This window comes from Perissodus microlepis, chromosome 14, assembly GCF_051167445.1.
Source record: "Perissodus microlepis isolate ML-2025 ecotype Zambia chromosome 14, ASM5116744v1, whole genome shotgun sequence".
In the NCBI taxonomy this organism is placed as follows: Eukaryota; Metazoa; Chordata; class Actinopteri; order Cichliformes; family Cichlidae; genus Perissodus; species Perissodus microlepis.
In genome coordinates, this window is record NC_140474.1 from 2,044,399 (window position 1) to 2,070,679 (window position 26,281).

Genomic DNA, 26,281 nt, shown 5'->3' on the forward strand with positions numbered 1-26,281 from the left:
AACATGATATATAAGTCACTTTGATAACTTAAAAATGTTATTGTTTGGCTTTTTCAGTGTTTTATTTGTTTGTGAGTAAATCGGTTTGGCTGAGATTAAAGTTATTAGATTAGATTGAATTAAATTTAACTTTATTAATCCCTCGGGTGGGTTCCTCCGGGGTTTTCACACAGCTGAATAAACGTCAAACAGAAAACCGATTAAACAGAAGTGTGAGACGGTCGAGAGTTTAGGTCAGTGCCCGCTTATATTTTAGATAGCAAGGAGCAGACGGCAGAGTTTCAGTCCACCGAGGGAGCTCGTGACGTACTACCCGGCTTTCTTTAGACCGCAAAGGCCGGGTCCTCAGGTGGAAGCAGCCTCTGAATTTGGACAACCCCCGCTGTTTCCGGGCCGGCCAATAATAACGGTGACATTTAACGTATTTTATCCGATAAATAAACCCTGTAAAATGTATTTATCACCCCCCCCAAACAGCCCTTTTGAATGTCTCCCTAGTACGGCCACAACACCTCAGTCTTGGAGCACTTTTTTGCCACATATATCGCAAACCACGTCTAAGCTCTTTGTGGAGTTAAAATACGTCCGCACATGACTCCAATTACACTCAGCCATTGTTGTGAGTGCGCACGCCAAGGGGCTGCGAGACATTTATACAGCCGTATTTCGCACATGACTATGAAAGGCGGAAGAGGAAGTAGTTCCTTTGAATGTAGACAATCCGAATGTTATAGTTTCTTTCCACTGTGTTCCTGTTAATGATAAACTACAAATTTACTCTAAATTACTAAAATATCGATATTTTAATGTGAGAATTGATTCTAGAACATAAATGATTGGTATCGGAGGAATCGATATTTCAGGATCGATCCACACATCACTAGTTGGGAGCCGAAAAATCCGGCTCCTTTTAGTGAGCCGAGCTTTAAAAAGAGCCGTAAATCCCATCACTAGCAGCATGGCCCTTTCTCAATTCTAAGTACGCAAGTACATACTCGCGTTCTCGGCGAGACCGGACTTGCCGAGAACGCGAGCGCGGCCTTGCAAATTGTACAATCCGGTCGTTAAGTCTGACGTCACTAGCCGTGTCTGGGCCTAAACTCCGCTGCAGGTCCATATATCAAACGATCACTATGGCATTACTGAGAGTTGAAAAACTGTCTAAAGTCTTTCATCTTTAATAAAATGATCAGCGTTCTGCTCTACCAGGTGTAACAATTGAGTTTAACATCCAGGCATCCATGAAAACGGAATTTATGACATTTAACGGAGTTAGAAGTTAGCAGGAAGTTAGCTCGCTAGCTTCTATCTAAATACAATATAGCATGTCCTGACTGCGGGGTTTTGGAAACAAATTCAAACGTACAGCTCTGTTATCACTTCCAACATAAATGAAGACAGAAAACTAAACAGCAGTGACGTTTGTAGGGTTACTGAAGTTTGGCTAGCTGGTATATAATGATGTGCTACGTGACCGCTAGCGACACAGCTATGTTAGCATAATATAAACAAGTTAACCTTTTTTCCACTCGATAAAAGTTAACGTGAGTGTTCTCGGTGGTCAGGAACAAATGTAATCGCAAGGCAGGATGCTGTAAAAGGACCAAACTTCAGCCAGGAGAACAACTGAGATAATCCATCCACAATACGAGGTTAGTCATTCATATACTGCTGCATGGGCTGGGCTGTAGTTACATCCTAAGGTTTTAAAAACTGAGCTTAAATAAATGATTAGCGGTAATAAAAGCCGAGGGAGGTCAGCAGTGATCACTGACTGTTTTAGGAGCTTTTTGAGATTAAATAGAAGAAAATACAAAACATTAAACATGTTAACAACACAAAAGCCATATTAAACACAGACTACTTTAGGCCCGGAAGTAGGATTCGTCACGTCATCACTTAACGACCGGATTGGATTACCAGCGTACTTGATGATGTCACACGTCTGGAGTTTTTACTGCCGTCCCCTCTTAATTTAACTGTGAGTAACATGTTATGAAGCTTAACTTTAATCACAGCCAAACCGATTTACTCAGGAACAAATAAAACACTGAAATAAACCAAACTTAACATTCAGAAGTTATCTAATTTACTTATATATCATGTTTAACCTCAGTAGCGAAATATCTATTAATAAAAATAGTGTACATGTATGCCTTAATAAAAACAAGCAAGTGAGATGTTAGAACGCTTTTATTTTAATTTTAGTGGACACTCAATACAATAGACAGCTGCTGGGGTTTGTTTAACCTGAGTAGCGAAAAGACCGCGGGGGGGTTGAAAACGATGAGCCAGGAGTCCGCTGTTCTCGCCGGCTTTAGTGATCCTTGACCTCGCTGTCTGCTATGGAGCTGGCGGGTCACAGACGTCTCCGAAAACATCTGAACACGTTTGGAAATATATGATATCTTAATAAATCGAGCAGATATTTGAAGTTTGCACAGCTACTTTCTCGCTTGAAAATAACTTAAAAGTGTATTTTGTGACCCAGAAATAGTAATATTTAAAAGTTTTTAGCCCCGCTCGTCCGCCATTGCCGCGTTTGAGTTTTGGACGAAATGCATTCTGGGATATTTAGCTGTACCAAGTCCACACAAGTCACCACCGATGCATGCTCGATAAAACGGGCGGAGCGAGAACACATCCGGGACTTTTTCGCGTTCTCGGCTTGATGCGTACTTTGAATTGGAACAGTACTTGGTCTCAGACTGATGACGTATCACGAGAACGCAAGTACGCACAACGTGGATTTTTTTTTGAAAAACTTCAAAAACAATTCATGTTTAATTTCATTTAAGTTTTTTTCTTTAAAAAAATGTTACAAAAACACACCTGCTGTCCTTTTTTCAGGTAGAGTGCTCTGATGTGGCAGATTGAATGAAGCAATTACTACTGTGAGTCACACTGTTAGTAATAGTTGTGACCATTTTTGTTCTTCCTTCCTGTTGTATTAGATTTAAACGTTGGTGTAAACAACTTTAACAACAGCTTCAAAAACATCTGTGTCACTGACACGTTGTTACAGGGACTTTATTTTCTTTTGAAACAGTGAACAATTAACGCTGATCATGTCTTGTTTACAGTTTAATTGGTGGGTCTGTGGGTGACATTTATTGTCACCTAGTTAATATTTGAAGAAACCCATAACTGCACTCTGTTTAAAAGCTGATTTCTATGTCATGTGAACTAGTCACATGAACTCCTGTTAACTTCATTTGTTGATGCTGAACTGCAGACGCGTACTTATATTGATACACTTTATTGGTATTCTTTCCACTATTGTCGAGCGGCTTTACATAATATTCTTTGTACTACTGTACATGTATGTGTGTCTTTACTTGTATAAAGTTGTGTGTGACCCTAGTTTGTCCTTGTGCTCATGTTGGTTGTGTCTTTTCTCCTTCTCGCCTTCTCTCAAGCTTACTTCTGCACCCTGATGCTCCTCAATCAGCTCTAATGGATCTTCTGGGTGAATGAGGCAAGTTGTGTAAAGCACTTTAAGTGTTTTTAGTAGAAGAGCACATGAAAGTTTACACAGCTGTGAGGTTGAGCTCTCCAACCACTTCCTAGAGAACATGACGGATACCATTAAAAAAGAATTTTCAGTGCCATGATTCGACTGTTACTGAGCCCCAAAAACAGAGCCAGATGGTGGGATTCGTGTTTTCAGTATTTGTTTTCAAAGTGCTGCTGGGAAGAGGGGGAGCTGGGTGGGCAGAAGCTATGAGCTATATCAGGTATCATATAAGATAGTACTCGTAGGTGAGAAGATGGAGAATGGCTGCTTGGATAACTGCTCTGCTTTGCCTTACTTGGCATGCACTGGGTGATGATGGCGAGGGTGGTTATCAGTGGGCTGGCCGGGTTTCAAACCAAGCGTGTGTGATTTTGGGGCTTTTTGGAGAGGCATGGCGCAGCTCATGAGTGTCCAACTCCAGGCCTCGAGGGCCGGTGTCCTGCAGGTTTGAGATGTGTCCCTGATCCAGCACAGCTGATTTAAATGGCTAAATGACCTCCTCAACATGTCTTGAAGTTCTCCAGAGGCCTGGTAATGAACTAATCATTTCATTCAGGTGTGTTGACCCAGGTTGAGATCTAAAACCTGCAGGACACCGGCCCTCGAGGCCTGGAGTTGGACACCCCTGGCGTAGCTGCAAGCAGAATGGCAAAAACCTGCTGATAACTGGAAATTCCTCGAGACGGGAGAGGTAAGATTTCCAGATGAGTTATATAGTAGCAGGTGTGTAGTTCTACAGAGAAGATGATATACAAAAGTTACTAAAGAGTAAACGCAGAGAAATGAAGACAAGAGACAGAGCCCATTTACTACCATGGCAGAAATACAAACTGCTGGAGATCTAGCACCACAGCTCCTAAATGCACAGCCTCTTGATTTCAAACTACCTGCAGATGTGAGTGGATGAGCTCAAGGAAGCAACTCCACACAGAGGTGGAGACCAGAACAAAGCTGCCTCAGACCGTCCGATCTGGCCCAGTCCCTGACTTTCACTCATTTAGAATTTATACATATCATGACTCAAAAGTCATGACAACTTACAGGAGGTGACACCATTAGTCAAGAAAAAGGAAAAGAAGCTTTGTTTTGAAATTAACAGAACTAAATAAAATGAGTGTAGAAGCTTGTTTCTGTTATCAATAAGTCCAAATTTGGGGTTATTAAATAAAAATTTCCAGTGAAATCTGCGAAATTGATGAAGTTAAAAAACAAGATGCAATATGCTTAATGGTCTATCTCAGGGGTCAGCAACCTTTAACACCCAAAGCGCCATTTGGACACGATTTCCACGCAAAAGAAAACACTGGGAGCCGCAAATACTTTCTGACATCTAAAATGAAGATAACAGTCTATATATTGTTTTTATACCTTTATGCTTTGTGTGAACAACTGAGGTGTGTTGCTTATGAAATCCATGAACTGCTATAGAGAAAATTACATTTTCTCTATATTTCTCTATCATGGCATAAATAAAATTTTTCTTTTATTTATGTAATTAACACATTTTGAACTCTTAAAGAAATATAACAAAAGGAAAGCTGAACTAAAATGATCCAGCAAACAAAACCTGTGGTGAGCCGCCACCCTTATATCGTCTTTGTGCTTTTGGAGCCTTGACCTGACTTTTAAAAAATAATTGGAAAAAAAGCTCTATGCTGCTAAAAATTGAAAAACAGATATTTGCAAAATTCTGCCTAAATATGTATTTTACCTGGTTAATGTGTGCGGCGGGGCGTGGTCTGCAGCGCCGCTGCAGGGGAGGCGGGCGCACCTGAGCGGCACCCGCAATCACGCCTCGCCGCCTTAACGTCTGTGCTCTCTATGCTGTTGTGGTGTTGTTGGTGTGTGTCGGGCTGTGAGCTGAAAAGCTACAGCCGGCTGTACAGCAACTGTGTGTGAAAAGTGGTCAATAAAGAGATGCTGAAAAGCGTGTTCATGGAAACATCGTCGAGTCTGCCGTGGTATGTTTACAATGGGACTTCTGCTCCTGAAGCTCTGCGCACAGCATCTGGAAATCGGGGCTGTACGAAGTCACTTTCATCTTTACGCAGGACTGTAAGCTGTCATCTGTGTGTTTGTTTTAACATAGTTCACGGTGGAGAACAGCTGCTGACATAATGTGGATCCGAAGATCCACAATTGGCCTACCTGGGGTTGAAAGTCTCGATAAATGCACGGCGTTTCAGCGGGTACGCCGGCTTCCGTGAGTGTGACGCTTATTTTGAGCGATCAAAAAATAATAGAATATAATTTTATGTTTGTATTTCAATATCACAATAATCTTCCAATTTAGAACTACAAGTTAACAAAGAACTAACATAAATAAAATACACTTCAGCCAATTACTTAAAAAAACCAAATTTATTTTCCCAAACCACGCGGAGCCGCACTAAAAGGACTAAAGAGCCGCATGCGGCTCCGGAGCCGCAGGTTGCCGACCCCTGGTCTATCTGGTGTCCCAACTACAATCACATGGTTAAACCTGAAGTTACCTCACTAAACCTCAAAGCCTGCATCACAGTGAAGGCTTCTCATATCACAGCACATGCAACATGGACTTTACTTTCTTTACTTTTGGGAGTTTAAATGTTCATTTTTCAAAATTTAAATCCTCTGGCCGTAGTGTTATCACGCTTGTTTAATATACTCTGACAATTAAGAATACCAAAAGACATGAAAAATATTTTCTTACAATTTTATTCTTGTTGTTTTAAATATCTCTAAATTTCCAGTGGAGACAATTTAGAGAATTTTTATGTTTTACAAGAAATTTAATTCAGTCCAAATGAGTTCCAATTCACAATAACAGTGCTTAACAAAGTTAGTGGAACATCACCTAATGTAAGAATTTAAGAAATTTGGGGTGTTCTTATTTCTATGACAGGTGATGTAATAAATTTGTTAAGCACTGTATATGTAGAGTAAAAACCCTACAATATAAGAGAAGAAAAACCCCAACAATCAGATGATCCCCTCTGAGCAAGCACTTGGCAACAGTGGAGAGGAAAAACTCCCTTTTAACAGGAAGAAACCTCTGGCAGAGCCAGGCTCAGGGAGGGGCAAGCCCTCTGCCACGGCTGGTTGGGGGTGAGGTGAATCAGACTGCAAACATCTTAATCAGACATGTCTTACCTGGTAGGATGGACGTTCGCTGGAGAAAAAAATGGGTTAAATTGACAATTTTTTTCAAATACAATTATTTAAATATGTGTTGCAGTCTGATTCACTTTCACATTTTTCCTCTCTTTTCTTTTATAGATGGAGTTCATGGGAAGCTAGTTATGCCAGCTTTCCATGAACTCGGAACTTGTACAGACAGGAATACTCACGATTGCCCCAGTTGTCCAACACATGCAGCGTAATGGAGCGGATGACGTCTACTTTGTCGTCCTGAGAGACAAAACAAAAGCAAGATGGGTTAGTTGCATAATAGTTTTCTTGACTCTTGAAAGGATGGTAAATTTAGGAATACTGTGATTATTATGAGGGAGGATATACAGATAGCAAGGGGAGCTAACCTCTAAGTACTCTGGATAGAAAAGTCTATGTGCATGTGTCTAATGGCACAGTGTACTCACGGGTATCCTGAATGTTTGGAGTGGATCTCCATTTTCATCATAGACGAATGTTCCCAGGTGGACACCACTGTCGTCTAATGCTCTCTTTCCCTGAAAAGACAGAAATAAATACAGATAAAGTTGTTCTCTATATACACATATGTAAAATGCAACAGCTGAACAGTGGTGCAGTGGAAATCTGTGACTTACAAACACTGAAAACATCCTGGGAGCACTGGAGACCTTTCCAGATGGTGACACAGTCTTAGAAATGTGACCCAGTGTCACATGGCTGATGGCGATGCTGTGTGGCAGCTTAATTGTTAAATGTCCCTGGGAGCCCGCAAAACTCCAACACACTCCTGGGACCATGGGTGCTCCACCCTACAGAGAAAAAGAAACAAAAACAGAGTTCAGTTTGGACCGCTAGTGTTTGACTATTAAATCATGCAGATGTGTGAGATAGTATCTTGTTTTTTTGTGAAAGTAGATTATACCTGAATAACGACTCTTGGGCTTACACAGGGTGGTTTTGCGGGTATCAATGTAAGCCCCCACAGCTTCAATCCAGCCTGTTCTGAAAGGTAGGATGCTGAAGACTGTTCTTTAACAATCTTTGCTCCTGTAGATAAAAACACAGGGTGAGAAAGGAATCGCAAAACAACAACAAAGAAATTCTGATCCGATTTCATGTCTTACCCAGTTCCTCCAGAGCAAAGTTGGGCATCCTGTCCCCAACTGGAAGAAGGAAGTCAATTCTTTTTCGTAAGTCTATTAACTCCCTTTGCAGCTCTTGTAGCTGCCTTTCCACCTGTTCTTGTCCATTCAGTGAGTACTGCAATTGAGAAGAACCATTCATGTTATGATAGATAGATAGATAGATAGATAGATAGATATAAAATATTAATAATAAACTGTCATTGTCTGATTAATTTTCAGGGAATATATTATGAGCTTCATATGTTTTTCATACCTCACTCATGAACGGGGTGGAAAAGTCCATTTTCAGCCCTCCAATACTGAAAATCAATCCTGGTGGATGAAGAGAAACAGAATAAGAAGAGAAGCTTAATCCAGAAGAAAAGCACATAGTACTAGAAAGACTGTAATTGTTTGTGGAAGGAGATCATTTACCAAAACACAAGGCCAGCATGAGGACCAAAAGTCCCAATGCCTTGATGGCTCTAAAGAGACCTCTGCTGCTGCCACTACTGTAGTCAACAAAATCATCGTTATTGTAGTCCACAGTGTCACAGTCAACAGTGTTGTATTCAACTGTGTCTCGGTCAGTATTGTCAGGGACTGGACGGGGACGTCGCCTTTTGAAAACTCTGCACAGAAAAAACAAAATCATGTAAGAAAAAATGTACATGGAAGAACAAATGGATTATGATTACAACACATGCATCTATGTCAGTGGATGACAACAAAGAACATGTAGACCAGCACTAACCTGTGTAAAGTCTCCTTGTAGGAGATTAAGGGCTCTCCTTGGCTGCCGTAATAGCCGTTAGACTGAAGTCTTTGGCTTCTTCTCAACATGGCTGTAAAATGAAAGGGAAACATGGGGTTAAGTGAGTCTCTGACACAAAGCTTATCAGACTTAACTATGATTTGAGCATGTTTCCATCAGAAGCAACTCTGTACAAATCAGTGCAAATTCTCTTATATATAAACTTCACGGTGCCAGCTTGTTCTTTTTAATGAACAGAATAATATTTGAATCACACCCATTTATGAAATCCGCTCTTAATAAAGAACTTTATTTTCCCAGTGTCTTCAAAAACATAGCCTCATATTGTTATGATTCATATCATAGCAACAGATCACAACATTTTCTTGCAAAAAAATCTCTTTCACATGTCAGTTTGTTTGTTCACAATGTAGTTTTTAAAATTCAGAAAAAGAGGAAATCACCACAGCGGTAAAGAAAAGCTCAAAGCAACTAAATGAATTTGGCCCAAAATCCTGTCAAAAGGTTTTAAGAATTAAAAACTCTTTGTTTTTATAGTTAATATACAAAAGGAAACAATTTTGATCAGACAAGCTGCGTCTAACAGGTAAGCAGTAAAATCACCTTTACAGTAGAATGCACTAAAAAGTGCTTTTCTGACATAATCAACTGGATATCATTTTTAAAATGTTCAGATTTGAAACATATTAAATGTAAGATGTGAAGCTAAAACATACTCTGTTTTTGTACTTGTTGATTTTTAGTCTAAAGAGCACTTACCTTCACTTAAAACGAAAGTTGAAGAAACTGTAAGTGCGCTTTTCCGTAAATTTGGACGTTTAGCACTTCTCACTGAACTCATCTGAACCAGAAAACTTAGGTGCAGGAGAAAAATTTCAAACCGCAGCTTTTTCAGGGACGTTACAAACGGATACACGCACAAATCGAATATGACGCACGCGCGTTCCATAAGAGCAGCGCTTCGTGTGCGCACGCGCAAAGGTGTGAGTGTAGTTCTGTTTTTTTTTTAAATGAAATTTGCTCTTAATTAAATACCTTTCCTTCTCAGTGCCTTTATAAACACCGCATCATATTGTCAACATTCATATAGCACAACACAGGCGCTCACGAGCCCAGTGCAAAGGTGTGTTGCAGTGAATGAAGAAAACTTTTCCATATTCACTGTCACTAATTTGTTTGATTTTGCTGTGAGAAAATTGTGACGTATATGAGAATGAGGCAAGACCACGGTCATTTAAATACGGTATTAAAGTGTAATGAAACCGTTTCTCAGAGGGAAAGTGTGATTTTAGGACACTCGAGCCAAACATTAGCGGGCATCATTCTAGCTTATAATCAACAGCGGATCCAATGCGGATCCGGGTCGGATGAGCTGGGAAGTGACGGATCCGAATCGATCCAAAGGTTGCCGGTTCGAGCCCCGGCTCCGACAGTCTCGGTCGTTGTGTCTTTGGGCAAGACACTTCACCTACCACGTACTGGTGATGGCCAGAGGGGCCGATGGCGCGATATGGCAGCCTCGCCTCTGTCAGTCTGCCCCAGGGCAGCTGTGGCTACAACTGTAGCTGCCTCCACCAGTGTGTGAATGTGAGAGTGAATGAATAGTGGAATTGTAAAGTGCTTTGAGGGTCTTGAATAGCGCTATATAAATGCAATCCATTATTATTATTTAAACCAACTGTCAACTGGTATTTTGTAAATATAACAATAAACGCGAATTCACTGTGTGATTGTGTAACTTTATTAGCAGGGTCCTCCTGAAATGCACCAACAACATTGAGAGTAACATCCTCCTCTCTGCTTCTTGATGCTCTCCGGTCGCTATGGTAACGCGTAAATAGTTCTTTCAAAATAAGACACACGGCTACAACACGGGAAAAGACCCAGGGAACCCGACTTAACGATTAAAAACCCTGAAAACCATACACTTCACACCCGAGCCTCAACTCTCGCGGCCCGGTACCAAACGGGCCCGGGTGTTGGGGACCGCTGCCGTGCAGAAGACAAGGCACTAGATTGATTGACAATGGTCTACAGCAATCAGAACGCACAAAACAATTTGCTGTTAAAAAAAAAATAAATCAGCGAAACAGCGAGTCCGTGAAAGGTGAACCGCGTTATAGCGAGGGACCACTGTACAATAATTTCCAGTAGCACTGCTGATATATGAAATGGTGAGTTTTGAGGTTGTCTTCAAACAAGTGCATTGTACTAGAAAAGGGTGTTTGGAGGATTAAAAATGTAAAAAGTAATGACTATTTTATATTTGTGAAAAAACTTTATGCAGAAAAAGTAGCAAAGAAACAAAAACATAACACACGGACAGTTTTGGCCACGAAAAAGCTGGAGGGATGGTGATTTTTTTTTTAATAAACCCAGATTGTTTAAAAAAACAATTAGAATCAAATTTATTCATCAGCAGCATCAATAGTAACAAAAATACAATTTAGTTTTCGCTGTCAAAGTCGATTTAACTGAAGTTGTGTTTCCGGTTACTGTGGATGTCACGTGTTTCCTGTTATTGTGGAGGTCACGTGTTTCCGGTTAGTGTGGAGGTCGCAATATGGCGCTCCCCAGTGGCTGCAGCCAGACCCTTCTCATGAATTTGGACACGACGATAGTAGCTTGTTGTCAATGTTGTGCTAACAGTAGCGATTAGCTAGATACGTTAGCCGTTGACGTCAGCGCAATTTAGTATCCGGTATACAGAAACTGTTTTCCTAACAAAACCACTGTTATAATTAAGTGAAGGTGCTCCCAGCTAATTTGAACCTTTGGCTTCTAAAATATGTGGTTCAATTGCGTGCTGCGTACATAACCTAATGTCAGCTAGACCGAAATTAAAATTTAACATATTGTTAAAGTCACTAAAATGGCGCCTGAAGCCTGTTGTGACGTGAGCTCTGTGTCTGCTCTAGAAACTCTGAAATTCTGTAGATCTGAGCCGTACATTAAATACTCACATGAACCTGTACTTTGAATTCTGTATGAGCTGTATAAAATACAGCTATGCATAAGTGTTTTGAATGAATAATTAGATTAGATAACTCTAATGATATAGAAATGAATAGAAATGTGACATGAGAAGGTGTGTCTTTGACTGTTCCTGTATAACTTATTTTCGGACTAGTTGACAAGTTATGCTCCGATCATTTGATGTTTCCAAGATAGATGTTCTTTTGTAATATAGTTAATTTTTCTTTGTATATTTCATTTATCCACCATCATACATACAAGCTAAGAAGAGGTCGTTATACTAACAAGAGGTATCAACGCTGGGCCAAAGTTCAGCACATGGTTAAAGTTTGTAATCCAGCCAGGGTGTAAATATCACTCAGCAGCCAGAGCTGAAGCAGGCAGCATCAACACATAAATCTACTCTACCCGGCTTAAATCACAAGAGCACCTCTGACCAAAAAGCTGTAGATTTTTCTTGTTTGCACAAATTAATCCAGATTCACATTAATTGTGTTCACAGCTCCAACAAAATGAGGAAGAGGAGGGGGGAAACACAATTAGGTTGAATTACAATTGGATGGAAGGCGAGGACAAGGAGAAGGAAGCTTTGGATGAGGAGGAAGAGAAGCAGCAGGAGCATCTTCAGGGATCTCTGTGATGTCATTGAGGTTTGTTTCATTAATATGGTCCTCTCACAAAGAAAGATGACTTGTTTTAGTTCACCTACTTCCTGTATTAAATAGTGATGTGCAAAACGTTGTGGAAAACCACAGAGCAGGCACGTATAGGGCATCTGCAGGTAAATGAACATCAAATCTCTAAGACAGACTGAAATCTGTATATTTATCACCCTTATGATAAAACCCATGTCAGCCATTGGTTTATGGACTTTGTATTTTGAAGCCTCAACATTTGCTTTATTGCTGTTGCTATGTTGGGACCATATTAGGATGAGGGATCAGAATCTGGAGTCATGCACACTATTGTTTCATTTAGTGTGTATCCATAAGATTCGTACAGCAGAACTGTAGAACTGTAATAGCAGGCTTGTACAAAGTGAGGCTTTGTGCACTCGTTTTACTTCTGTCACCCTGTTTTGATGCAGAATTCACTTGAAATCAGGCAAGAACTGGACTTATTTTTATAATGTGTTCTTGTGAATTGATTGTGTATCGCATATGTTTGATTTGACTTTCTGCAAGACAACAGTCGTCCGCTGGCCAAAAAAGTTTTCCAAATACCTCCACGTTTTCAAGCCTGGATTTAGAAAAGAATAGCAGAAAAAATCTGCACCTCCTGCTTCAGATGCAATTTGTGTTTCTGTGTTCAGAGGCAGCGGCGAGAGGGGAGACCTCGGCTCATCCAGCTGGAGAGCCTGACCAGGAGGAGTCGAACATTAACTCAGCTCTTCCAGGGCACCCTGCAGACTCGGCTGCTGGCATCGGCGAGGGATGACGTGAACGCCAAACTGCAGTCCATCACAGGTCAGCTGCAGGTATGCGAGTCAGACCTTCTGAGGAGGGTTTCACTTTTCTCTCTTCTTTATAATTGACTCTTTTCTCTCTCTTTCAGCTCCTTGTCTCAGAGTGGGAGGGATTTGAAGCACAAAGGGAGGAGCTTGTCGTTTGGTTGGCTGATATGGATGTCGCCTGAGTGAGGTTGACCAGCTGACAGGAAACACCAGTGAAAAACTGAAACAACTGCAGGTGTGGGCTTGTTTTGATATGAAATATATTTGATATGATACATACGTCAGAGACATTATCCTAAACTGGACTAACAAAGGACCATGAGTACAACATGAAACGTACATTACATAGTGTAAGGCTGAAGTTCATTGATCATTTTAATCATAAACTTGTTGAAATATTTTTATTGAACATGCAAACATCTGCTGATGAAAATGTGTTGATTTATTGGTCTGTTATGAAGCTATTGCTATTTCTAATGTGTTTTATCACTTTCTGATGTTTTATTAATTAAACAATACATGTATTCATTTTTGTGTTATCTGTAGATATAGTATTTATATATATTTATTTATAGTATAGCAAATATATTTAATTATTACTGTTTAAAACACTAATATGTGACATGTATTAGTAGTGATGTTGTGCTGAGGGTTAAAATGCCTTTTTGTCTTTTGGTAACTACAAAATGACAATAAACCATTAATATATGTCTATGCTGTGCTCGTATTTATTTTACCCTGCTCAAATTCAATTTATGAAACATTTTATTTTGAAAGATTTAAAATGGTTTTTTAAAGAACCACTCAAAAAAGGTTCTTCAAAATGTTTTTTTTAAAATAACCATTTGAAGGATCTTTTTAAAAATGGTTCTTTAAAGAACCATTTTTAAAAAGGTTCTTCAATGAACCACTGAAAGAAATGGTTCTTCAAAGAACCATTGTTTGAAAGGTTCTTTGTGGCACCAAAAAAGGTTCTTCTATGGCATCAGTCTAAAGAACCACTTTTGGTTCCAGTTGGCACCTTTATTTTTCTGAGTGCAGGATAGGAAACCTGCTGTTTTCAGTTTATTAAAAAGGCTCTGAAGGACTTTTAAACCACAGATTTCCTTCTTTTGGTATATTTTGTCCCACCTCTGCATGGAAGCAGGGCTTTATCTTTGACGGCTGAAACCAGCTCATCACAAACGGTGGGAGGTGAAACTCTGGGATTCCTGAATGTCGATACTGATGTGTGTTTAGAGACAGTTTGGCCTTTCCCAGAGTTCATCGACCCTGAACAGCAGCAGACCTCAGAAGATCAGACCCGCTTCAAACCGCCGCGCTTCACATCGCAGACACAACCTGAGCGACGCCTGCAGAGACACAAACCCTGGAGAAGGCCTTTCCGCAACCTCCAAACCTGTGCCGACGGTAAGAACCTATCCATCAGACTCCAGCCGTCAAACCTTTAGCTGCACTTTAGCCTTTAACAACTGGCTCAGGTGACGTGTGCGTTTCGACAGGTCTGTACGGGTGAAACTGAGCTCCACGTCTCCTCTGCGGCAGATAGTTTCTATTTTTAAATGAAAACACGATAGTGTGGATGCACACTCTGCTGGGACGGATACGTCCTCTTTGTTCATCTCCCTGAAATTAGTTTCTTTAACTCAAATGGCCTCTACAATCACCACATCCCAATCCAGCAGAGCACCTTTGGGGTGTGGGGCAATGGGAGATTCACATCGTGGATGTAAAATCCCCGAGGAATGTTTCCAGCACCTCGTTGAATCTGAGACACGAAGAGCGAGAACAGTTCTGAAGGAAAAATGTGTCCAACCCGTACTAGCAGGGTGTACATAATAAAGTGGCCAGCGAGTGTAAATCACAGTGTCCCAACAGTGATACTTTTATTATAATCACTGATGAAATCCTGTTACACGAGTTTGGAGTCACACCGAGATGGGAAATCGTAGTTAACTTTGAGTCGACCGCCTGCATTTGAGTTTGGGATCTTCCCACAGTGAGCTCGTGCACCACGTCCATCAGCGGTGATTTACTCTCTGTGCTGCAGACAGCTCAGAGTAAACTTTGTAAACACAGAAATCAAAGCTGCTCTTTGGACTTTGGTCCACGTCACTGATCTGTGCTGTTTTCCTGTGCTATGTTCTGTTAACGGAAATAGAAAAAATACACATATATCTTTAGTATCAGCTCAGAATATTATCTGAGTTCTTGAAGAAGTAAAAAATAATATTAAACACAACATTTAATACTACGTTGATTGGTAAGCTTAATTTCAGCTTCATTTCAGTCACTGATACTTCATGGAGGTGTCAGATGTCACACGAAGGCGTCGTCCTTTTTGTTCATGTTAGAGATTGTGTGTGAGAGTACCAAGTAAACCAAAAACATAGCTGCCCGAGAGCAGAGCCCCGAGGAGCTCCACAAACTCCACAGCTCGTGCCTCCTGCTTCTTCAAAATCATCTGTGTTTCCAGGTGTTCCAGGTGTTCCAGGTGTGTGCGGGGACGCTGAGCAGAATGGCGGTGGGCCTGCAGATTGTGGGTCTGTTTCTGGGCGCGGTGTCCTGGTGTCTGCAGTCCAGCTGTACCTCCAACCAGGTGTGGAAGATGAGGAGTCAGTCGGAGTCGGTTACCACCAGCCAGTGGCAGTTCGAGGGCCTGTGGATGAGCTGTGCTGCCACCTCGATGGGGTCCATCCAGTGCAGCAAGTTCAAGACGGTGCTGGGACTGTCGGGTGAGAACAGCTGCTTCGTAATCATCATCAGCTATTATGGAGTTATGATGACGGCTCAATCGGAGCACAGGAAAAGGTCCACAGCAAGGACAATTATTTTTCATTCATTTATGAGAGCATTAGTTTTGGAAAAAAACTCATTTCTGTTTCTGCCTGAGAGCTGAGACAGAAATAAGAGAGGTCAGATATCTTATTTATAGCGAGTTTTTATCTTTTGCTGCCCAAACAAAGTAACAGCTTGTTCATGAACTTATGCAAACAGGCCCTTTAATGAGTCCCATGAGGACAATGTTGCTTAATGTTGTGGGAACTAGATGATGGCTTGTTCCCACAAGATAAACTGGGTTTATAAAAAGGGAAAAGACATCTGCAAAAACTGTAAAGCTGTGCGATGAGGAAGATGTTCATTTACCTGTAATGATGCTTTGCAGCTCACCTGCAGACCTGCAGGGCTCTGATGATCCTGTCCCTGCTCTTCGGTCTGACCTCCATCATCGTCTCCGTGCTGGGACTCAAATGCACCAAACTCGGCAGAACGCCCGAGCAGGTCAAAGCCAAGATCGTCCTGAGCGGAGGGATCCTCTTCATCCTGTCGGGTACGAGGCTTCGGGACTGGAGCAGAAACAAACCCCAAACCTGTAAAAAAGCAGCATTAGTTTCTCCTTCCTGCAGTTCAAACTGCACAAACTGGAAGCTGCAATTAGACAGAACATGTAAATGATGATGACATACAGTCTGTGTTTGTGTTATGATCAGAACTGCGGCTTCACTGGGAGTGTTTCTTTGTGGAAGAAGAAATGGTGATATTTAGAGAACAGATATCGCTGCATGTGCACATCAGTATTCAGGATGGAATCATCTTTATTCCTCATTTAACTGAAAACAAACATCTAAAAAATATTCCGATTAAAACGAGGCTTTTGCAAAGTTCTGGGATCTGTGGAGACACCGGAGCTCGAGCAGCTGGAAACTGAATCCTCAGCTTCTGTGTTTTTCTTCAGGTCTCTTCACTCTGATCGCCGTGTCCTGGTACGCTGCCAGAGTCATCAACGACTTCTACGACCCGCTCTACGGAGGAGTCCGGTGAGCAGCAGTGTGTGTGTGTGTGTGTGTGTGTGTGTGTGTGTGTTACTGCTGCTGAATCTTTAGAGTTTGTGCTACAGGTTCGAGCTGGGTACTGGTCTGTATCTGGGCTGGGCAGCCGCTGGTCTGGCCATACTGGGAGGATCTATGCTTTGCTGCTCCAGTAAGAGTACTCCCTCCAGCCCACCTGCTTGGTAAACATACACACCCATCATGGTCTCCTTATTTAATGCTCAGTAACGACTTCTAAGTTTGTATCAGGCTGTAAAGATGCTTATTTCTAAAGTAAAGTTGGTCATTTTAACACGGGAGTCTATGGGACTCCCTGCTGAAGCCTCCGGTGGACGTTAGAGGAACTGCAGGATTCATTGTACAGACGTTGCCACTTGGTTCTGAATCTATATTATCATAAAGAAGAATGAAAAAAAGAAAGAAAATGAAACGCTGCAAAGAGTGTTGAGTAACTGACGTTTTTATGCCGGGGTTTTGCATATTAGTGAAGCTTTTGTGCAGGTGAGAGCACTTCAGGTAACAGACCAGCTGACGACCACAAATCTGATTATATAAAGTATGTATATAGTTTAAAAAAGTTGGTGAGCGAATCTGTTTCATGTACATCGCTGTTGCTCCGCCCTCTAACGTCCATCTGCTCCCCTGCAGGCAGTTTTCTTACTACTCCACCACCGGCCAAGGTCGGAGCATCTACAGAGCAGCTCCGGCCTCAGACGCCAGCGGCTCCAAGGCTTACGTCTGAACCGACCGACCTCCACCGTCCTTTGTTAGGCTCGTGCTGTTTTCTGAAACATGGAATCGCCTCAGAATCACACTGCAAATAAAAGGTCTCCTGAAGCTGTGTGGCCAAGCAGTACCAAGTGTGTCCAAGAGAGGGCGCCACAGGGAATCGCTCTCAGAACTTTACAACAGATCAATTTATTTATTAGGTTTTGCCAGGGCTGGACTGGGACAAAAAATCGTCCCGGGCATTTTGACTAGAGACCGGCCCACCAGGTATTATAGGAAAAACCATAAAGCCTTTGAATGAAAACAAACGCTGTTGTCACAGTGATGTACACTGTCTTGTTGGTATATATGTATCAGTCTAATAAACTTAAACCTACACCATCCTCCCTATTCTGGTATTCTAAACAGTACCCGAAAGTAGACGAGTTAACCTCCTGAACTATCTACAACACGGTGAAAACCTGAAATTAAGACAGAGAAGACTAGAGGTGAGACATGATCATTACTGATTACTGATGACAGATTTAGATATATTTTCATAAACCATTCATTTGCCACATCAATAAACAGCATGGCAGGACAAAATATTCTTTCTAACATGGCGACATTTAAAAAGTGAAAGGAGACAGAAAGACAGGTGAGAAAGAATAAAACTTAACTGACTTTTTGATGGCATTTTACACAAAGTACTGGTGCAGTATCTAGAAAATGTGGGAAAATACTGGCATCATATACAGTACTGAGCTACTTCTGAAGAAATTATGATGGGACCCTGAAAAAATTACTATGTACAATAATGGATTTCTATACATTTTACATCAGATGAAAACGTTTGTTGTAAGATTCAGATGATTATTTGTTAAAAGTTTTTAAATGACATAAGAAAGAAAAGTATTTCTTTGTGCCCCCCTCTCCCTGTTAATGCCCTACCTGGCCCCCTGGCAGAACTTTGCTAGACCCGCCCCTGCACAGTTACCAGCTGTCAGCTACTTAGAAAAAGGATCCTGGTGTTATTTGTCTCTCAGAAACAGTTCATAACTTCCCTTCAACTCATCCATGTCACCTAAAAGGTAAACCTGTTTCTCCATCACCTGTTCAGCTCTGATGATTCAGTAAGGACGTCTCCTGGTTTCATCTTCATGTTTCCCTCTCACCACATATCCAAACCGACATCATGACCAGCAGCTTTACAGCTGTGGCTCCAGCCAACATCAGCTGATACTAGAAATTAATATTAAATAAATTCTAACAACAGCTGATCAAGCTTAAACGTGCTGCTGTTGTTTAGCGCAACATCCGCCGGTTTCCTCTTTCTGGTGCAAAGTGATAAACAAACAAGAGAGAAAAGCCGATCAGCTGATCATTGATCAGTTTCATGATTGAAGTAGCAACAGGAGAGGGAGGGGAGAGAATGAGAGGAGAAGAGGCAGCTGCAGCATAAAGACAGAATAAATCCAGCTTTGTGTCTTTTTCATTGTAGCTGAAGTCCGGGACAAACTGTTCCTTTTCGCCTCAATACGAAACGCGTAATATTTTCTCTGAATACCAGACGATTCCGTTTTTTACGGGATGGTTGGCAACTCTACTAACTAACCTTATAAATAAAATAAGATAAAACAAGTTCACTATCAGTAACGTCATAGCACCCGCCCAGCTGTATAGAAACTCCGTCATGCTTGCTAGTACCAGTACGAGTTATTGTAACTGACGGTAACGAAAATAAACTCCAGCTAAACTTGGTTTATATCTGACCCAGATAGACTGCAGGTCATAACTACTTACCTGAAGTTCAGTTCACCGCCTCGGGTCTCTGCTCCTCCTGCCTTTGCGTCATCCACCTGCCAGCGTGTTGCACCCGCTGACCTCCACCTGCTAATGTTACTGAATCTGTGGAAGCTCCGCAATAACCACCACCAAACAGTTGAGTTATTTTTACACATCTCCCAGCATCTGGCCAATCCACCACCTTTCAGTGTTTATACTGTTATGGAAAAAAACGGAAAAAACCCCCCCATCGGCCCATAAAAACGAAAAATCACCATCGAAACAGCAAAACCCACAGCTGGACTGGCCATCGGCCCACCCGATGGCCAGTCCAGCTGTGGGTTTTGCTGTTTCAATTGAAAACACTTTGTCGTTCATTTACATTTTACTTTTATTAATCACATTTACCTGTATGTTTGAATTAATTTCACATTATTAATTTTCTATAGTTTACTTCAGTTTACCTTTTTTTAGGATATTAAAGAGGGGAAAGGTTATCATCTAACTAATCATGCTGACAGATCTGTGTGCATTTTCCAAATGTGACGTTGCAGAGAAAGAAACACGTGTGGTGAAATGAAACTGAGAGAATAAAGATGTCTATCAATGCACACAAAGCTAGAAACCTACAGATTCATGACATCACTGATGAACAAACATTAATTAAACGTTAAATAAAACGATCCATTAAAAGGTTTGAATAAAACTTTATTATTTCCCTTTTTAAGACTGTTAACATGTCGCAGGTGTGTTCAGGCCAGCGTGCACAGGAGTAACATCAGTCTATCCACCAGATCTCCAGTTTGGTTTGAGAGCTGATCTCAATCTGCACATGTTTCCTGCTGGGATCTTTGTGCTGATGTAAATTCTTAGCAGGTTGTGTCTTTATTTCAGGAAGCCGACGCTCATCTTGGTATCAATGTCCATTTTCTCCAGTGACTGAAAAACAAATGAACACAACAATAATTTTTTTAATAAATTTGATTTGAAGAAAGTCCCTCCTCCTCCTCCTCCTCCTCCTTCTTCTTCTGTTTCTCAGACAGAAATAAATTCTGGTCCTAAATCATGTGTGAGCTTTGAGAGGTGTTTGAACCACCACACATGGTATATTTTATAAATTTATTATTGTATTTGTGTGAATTAGAGCCCAGATTTTTGATCAAATGCAGCATGAAGCAGGTAAGAGTCTCACCTTTTTGAACTCGTCAAAGGAGATGGCATCATCTTTGTCGAGGTCAGCCTCCTGAATGGCTCGCTCAGCTATGCTCCGCAGCTGCTCCTCCGTCACCTGCAGCCCCAGCATCGCCCGCAGAACCTGAAGGACGCAGGACACAAGTATTAATAATGTACCAACGATGCCGATCGAAATCCTCTCCGAGACCCGTTTTTCTGCAGAACTAAAGAACATGCGAGCGAGGTGGACTTTTCTATGCAGATGACACACGATTATTTTTCTGATTCTAGAAAACTAAAACTAGCTTAACGCCACAGAGGATTTCTTTGAGGGCAAAAATGTTCACTGAGCACAAAAACACCTCAAATTTTTCCATTTGTCTTTAAACCATGGTGTAGTGGTTAACACATTCACCTCACATACAAAAGAAAACCAGCTCAAGTACAGGAGCAGGGCCAAGCAACTGTTTTCCTCTAGTGCCAGTCCCAAAAAACACGTGGCTCCATCTGCTGTGGGAAACAGCCAAACTACCTGCTACTTCTTCTTTTCTAAAATAATAACCACCCCAGTGGGCTAGCTTTATACTGTACGAGGGGCTCGGTAATGTTTTCTTTCAGCTAAGTAAAAATTCTTCTCTCACTTCCCTCCATTCTGCAGCCATGCAAAACCCCTGATCTTAGCCAAATGTGAGTATGAGCTCCTGCGTCCTGGTTGCAGGTGTGTAATTTGTGCAAACAATGAAGACCTGACTGACACCCCCACACACCAAAGACAGACTGCACAGGAGAGTCTCTGTGCATGGGAAGGAACTATGAACTTGTCAGCGATGAGGAGAAGAAATGAAAACTCTCAAAGTGGATACAGACCTGAAGAAGCTCCTCCCTGGAAATCTTCCCATCTCGGTCCAGATCGTACAGCTGAAAGGCAACTGAGCAGCTTCTACATTATTTTCTTTATTGGACGCAAAGATAAAATAAAAGACAGAACAAAGTGACCTGGACTCACATTTGAGCTTCCTGGTCCTGCTGCTGGGGAGCTCTTGCTGTGTTCCTTCTTTGTTTCGGTTTCTGTCAGTTGGACGGAAATGAGCCAGAATCCGGACAAAGGAGGAAAAGTCCACGGTATCCTGTCTGGAGAGAAAGACGTGCTGAAGAGAAATACTTCCTTCACAGTGTCACCTGACCAGTGCCTGTCAATCAGTACTGCAGTAGAGTCTAGACCTCTGCAACTCAAATGAGTTGATGTGACAGTCCTTGCTCTGTCAGTACAGAAACAAGTGATTCCTCTGGTAACAGCAGGCTGTCGTACCCCGAGGAGAAAAAGGCTTCTATGATTCTGCCTCCGATGGGGTTCATGGCCAAACCTCCGAGCGCTTCAAAGTCGTCAGGGCTGCGACACAGAAGGAGACAGACAGTCAGAGGCTTTGGGACACTGACGTCCCTCAGAGTCTCACAGGCTTTGTTTTAAATCTTTAGATTTTTATAAAGAAACATGACCTGTTTGTTTTTCTGCAAACGTTTTACTTTCAGCCTGCATGATGTTTAAGAGCGGTCATATTAAAGCAGGGTTATTATAGTTAACTCAAAATTAACTAAAGATCAAAACTAGATGTGAAAAAACATTTTAAACTAGACGTAAACAAACTACCTGAAAGGATTTCATGAACTTAGAAACTAAACTACAGATAGAGAAGAAGTTTTAGACTTTGATTAAATGTTATCACTGTTTGTCCGATGAGACTTTGACGGACGCTGAATGTCCTCAGGACTGTGAGTCGCTGCTTTCAAAAGGTTGTATAGTTTTATATTTTCTGGACTGATTTTCCTAAATCATGCGTCTCACGTATGCCCTCATTACATTATTAATTAAAAAGACTAAAACTAACATTAATAACACTAAAAACTAAAAGTAAACATTTTGAAACAATGAAATCTAAACTGAAAGGAAAAAAACTGCTCTGGAAAAACCTGAAGCTAAACAAAAAGCCAAAATGAAATAAAGTATAACTCTCTGTCTTCATGCCAAACGGGTTGGCGTTCGGGCTTTGGAGCCAGCAGACAGTAAAGAGTTACCTGACACAGTCACAACAGTGACTCTGAATTCATCCTGTTGACACTTTGTGTGACCGCTGATGTTTGGACACATCAGCTAAAGAGATCCTGAAGATGAAGGTGTTGAACTGGTTTCGAGTCTAGTCCTCCAACTTCCTGTTTCTCAGAGTGAGCTGATGAAGTTTAAGTCTGGTCTTTGACCAGGTCACACAGCGTTTCGACAGGTTGTCTAGAAACATCTTTGGGAACTTTGCAAAGTTGTTTTGTTTTGTGTTGTTTCGAGTTAAGTGTTTGAAGTGTCTGTGAAGGTTCTCAGTCATCCAGGTCACCGTAGTCAAAGGAGCTTGCAAAGAAAAGCGTCTGGACTTCTTTAAGTTGCTTGAAGACGTTTCGCCTCTCATCCGAGAAGCTTGCAGTTGGTGTCGTAAACCAACTCTCTGCCATCTATAATCCAGTTTTGAGATCCTCCCCAGACGCCTTAACGCCCACTCACATCCTGGGCCATCTGACCTCAGGAATTCGCATGATAAGGTGGGGCCAGGTTTCACAAAGAGCTCACCCGAAACCCTGGCTGATTGGGACCCACACCCAGTTTCACACCTTGGCTCAGGCGATTAGAGGATCATCAGGGGGTCCTTTGTCCCTCTGTGGGGGGAAACTCCCACTAGGTTTATATCTGGGACTCTCCACCATTTGACCTTAGAACTGAAGAAGCTTCTCGGATGAGAGGTGAAACATCTTCAAGCAACTCAAAGAAGTCCAGACGCTTTTCTTTGCAAGCTCCTTTGATTAAGTGTTTGAAGTATCTTGAATGACTGTTTCTTCATGTTTTCCCGTGACTGTGAGATTGGGGGGAGCGCTGCTGCAGCAGTGTTACATATTTCTGACGCAGACGGATAAACTCATCTTCAGGCTTATTTCATTCTGGGATGTTTTTTGGGGAAACAAACAAACCCTATAAAAACATAATTATTGTTATTAAGATGGATGATGATTGTGAGCAGTGCGTCCACAGACCTGAGGTATCCTCTGTTGTCTCTGTCCAGACTCTCAAACCTGTCGTACAGACGGAGGAGATGAGCAGACGAGACTGAAACAGACAAGATTTGTTCTTTACTCAGAATAAACATTAACAGCTCAGTCAGTCTTTGTAAATACTTGCTGAGGGAAGAAGTATGACTGTCTTCAACAGTAACTTGTATGTCGATACCTCAAATACACCAGAGGTTTGTTTGCAGTATCCAGGGTGTGCATATATTAAATATATTACGTAATCGCTCAAATGGGTCGAACAGGTTTGAGCAGAAATCCTGTGACATCAAAATTAATGGAGAAGAAATTCAAATAAAGGAAACCAAAAACAAAGGATTAAAAACGAATAGCTTATGGCCCCAAAGTAAAAGAAATAATAATTATATATAATTATATTTCTTATTACGAAAAACTAATGTTTCATCTGGGCTTAATCAGCCATCGAGCACAGTCGTGTTTATCTGCCCACAGTGTCCTTATCAGCGAGGACAGTTCAGGGTGTTGCCACAGAAACGCAGACAAACAGCCGACGATGAGTTCACACACGGGAAACAGCAACAACTCACACACACACACACACACACACACACACACACACACACACACACACACACACACACACACACACACACACACACACACACACACAATTCCTATTGACAATAACTGTTTTGGGGTTTTCCCAATAAAGAAATCAAGACCCCACGATGGGAGAAATACGAGTACACGCACACACCCAGCATTGACATTAAGCCAAACTCTGACATTTAATGACTGATTTTGTGGTTCAAACAAACAGACTGTGTGGAGACATTTAAGTGTGTAATATATGTATGAGGTGTATGGTACACATGCTCACACATTTAACATTACAGTAAATATTGGTCTGAATTCAGGAGAGAGCTTAAACTGGGCAGGTGATAAACTGAGCGTCGTAACCCCGCTGAGCTTTTAATGAAGCTGCAGATTTTACCATCAGCACCTTTAGAGCCTCTGAAACGACTGTCTTCTTAAATTTACGGTTAAAAGAAGAAAAACGTTCACATCCTGAAGTTTACATTCAGCTCGTTGTTAGGGGTACACCTCGCTGGTACTTCAGCGTGGTGTTCAAGTTTGAGATGATTTGAATTTATGACATGGTGCATTATCCTGCTCGGAAGATGGTACACAAAGGGATGGACGAGGACAGCGACAGGACTCAGGTATGTGGGCGTCAGCTGGCACATCTGGAAAGGCTCCATAAGCGCTAAAAGGTGTAAAGTGTTGTTAGAGCAACATCTGCTCCATGCAGATGTTTCTCAGGAAGGCCTTTGTGTTTGAGCCGGATGACGCTGAACTGCAGACTGCTTCTATAACAGCCTCACGGCTTCAGAGGAGCAGAGTCCGGCCCTGAACGGCCCGCCTGCAGTCCAGACCTCTGACCAGCTGACAACATCTGGAGCATCATGAAAGCAGCAAGAGGACGAAGCAGAGCCAGGACTGCTGAGCAGCTGGAATCCTCCATCAGACCATCACAGACTGATGTTAGAGAGCAAACATGGACCTGTCCTACTTTTACAGACGTGTCGCTGCCATCATGTTCACAAGGAGCTCATATTTTTATCACCATGGTTCATTTTCACAGTTTCAACATTCGTTTTTATGTTCAGTTATGAATAAAATCTGAATCTATAAGATTCTGTGCTTGTAATTACAGGCTGATCACAGCTGGAAACCTCCCTCGGTCAGCTGTGCTTAATATCTCCCAGCTGCCTGTCGACGTGTGCTTGTACATACATGTTGTAAAAACCTGAGATATTAAAGACTTTTCACTGCTGTAAACTTTATCCCAGGCTCGTCTGTTCTCTCCTCTCTAGTTCTCCTCAAACTTGCTTCAGATGCTTCAAAGGAGGAAACACTCACATCCAGTTTGGTCCATGAGCTCCTGGGCGTTGGGGATTTTGCTCCTGCTGGAGCTGCTGGAGCCCATCCTGCTGCCGGTGTCGCTGCGTAAACCCAGACTTTTAGTTGCTGCGGTTCAAGCTCGATGACTTTATCTCTGTCTGCGCTCGGCTCTGACCGAGGTGTACGCTCGCACCCACTGCTGACATACAGACCAGCCAATCACCGCTCGCCAAGAACCACACTCTGATCAGTGGGAGGTCCATAAACACATCCACCGTACGTCTGTGCTCTGAGAGATAACTGCTGCAGGAGATAAAGAGCAAATTTAGTTTGAACGACTGAGGATTATTTCAAAGATATGTGACGGCTTGACCCACACCTCCCCTCCCACATCCGCACAAACGCCCCCCCTCCCAGAGGAGATGACTGGTTTACAAGTATTTTACTGGTTTACAAGTATTTTACTGGTTTACAAGTATTTCCTGAAGGGGGGTTGCATACAAAGCACTGATATGTACAGCAAGAAGAAACAGTTATCTCGTAGGCTTTTGTTTGGCTGTCACAAAAACATAATCTGGGAAACCACCTCCAGACAAAGACTTCTGTCCTAACCAGGACCCTGAAAACAATGAGTACAAATGGTGACGAGTAACAGCTGCTGCTCAGATGTGCTTAGAGCGGCAGATAATGTTGGTGTCATTTTTGTGTCATGAAATCAAATAGAAGCAAGTCTGTAAAGTGTGACGGAGAGAAAGACTCTGCTCTGTGAGGCTGAGTCTGCAGGAAGGAGTCGGTCCGGCCACCGATCCAAACTAACTGTGACAGCTGCTTCAGAGCTTT

At 41.9% G+C, this 26,281-nt stretch overlaps 3 protein-coding genes across 3 annotated transcripts; 1 reads left to right on the forward strand and 2 right to left on the reverse strand.

The window, feature by feature from the left end:
* Positions 1 to 6,261: 6,261 nt before the first annotated feature.
* On the reverse strand, positions 6,262 to 9,535 carry LOC146372843 (sperm-associated antigen 4 protein-like). The gene is made up of 9 exons (XM_084951280.1): positions 9,308 to 9,535; positions 8,528 to 8,618; positions 8,209 to 8,405; positions 8,048 to 8,106; positions 7,774 to 7,909; positions 7,572 to 7,696; positions 7,285 to 7,458; positions 7,096 to 7,185; positions 6,262 to 6,907 (listed from the first exon to the last, which is right to left on the reverse strand). Exons 1-9 carry the CDS (start codon positions 9,495 to 9,497, stop codon positions 6,797 to 6,799), a joined length of 1,173 nt encoding a protein of 390 aa, XP_084807406.1. The 5' UTR covers positions 9,498 to 9,535; the 3' UTR covers positions 6,262 to 6,796.
* Positions 9,536 to 14,281: 4,746 nt separating this feature from the next.
* On the forward strand, positions 14,282 to 18,288 carry LOC146372844 (claudin-1-like). The gene is made up of 6 exons (XM_084951866.1): positions 14,282 to 14,387; positions 15,454 to 15,712; positions 16,144 to 16,308; positions 16,714 to 16,795; positions 16,876 to 16,989; positions 17,456 to 18,288. The coding sequence occupies exons 2-6, from the start codon at positions 15,496 to 15,498 to the stop codon at positions 17,547 to 17,549; spliced, it is 672 nt and encodes a 223-aa protein (XP_084807992.1). The 5' UTR covers positions 14,282 to 14,387; positions 15,454 to 15,495; the 3' UTR covers positions 17,550 to 18,288.
* Positions 18,289 to 19,987: 1,699 nt separating this feature from the next.
* On the reverse strand, positions 19,988 to 25,679 carry chp2 (calcineurin-like EF-hand protein 2). Its single transcript, XM_084951775.1, has 7 exons — positions 25,460 to 25,679; positions 23,543 to 23,615; positions 21,783 to 21,863; positions 21,480 to 21,604; positions 21,341 to 21,402; positions 20,493 to 20,615; positions 19,988 to 20,239 (listed from the first exon to the last, which is right to left on the reverse strand). The coding sequence occupies exons 1-7, from the start codon at positions 25,524 to 25,526 to the stop codon at positions 20,186 to 20,188; spliced, it is 585 nt and encodes a 194-aa protein (XP_084807901.1). The 5' UTR covers positions 25,527 to 25,679; the 3' UTR covers positions 19,988 to 20,185.
* Between the last annotated feature and the right edge of the window lie 602 nt (positions 25,680 to 26,281).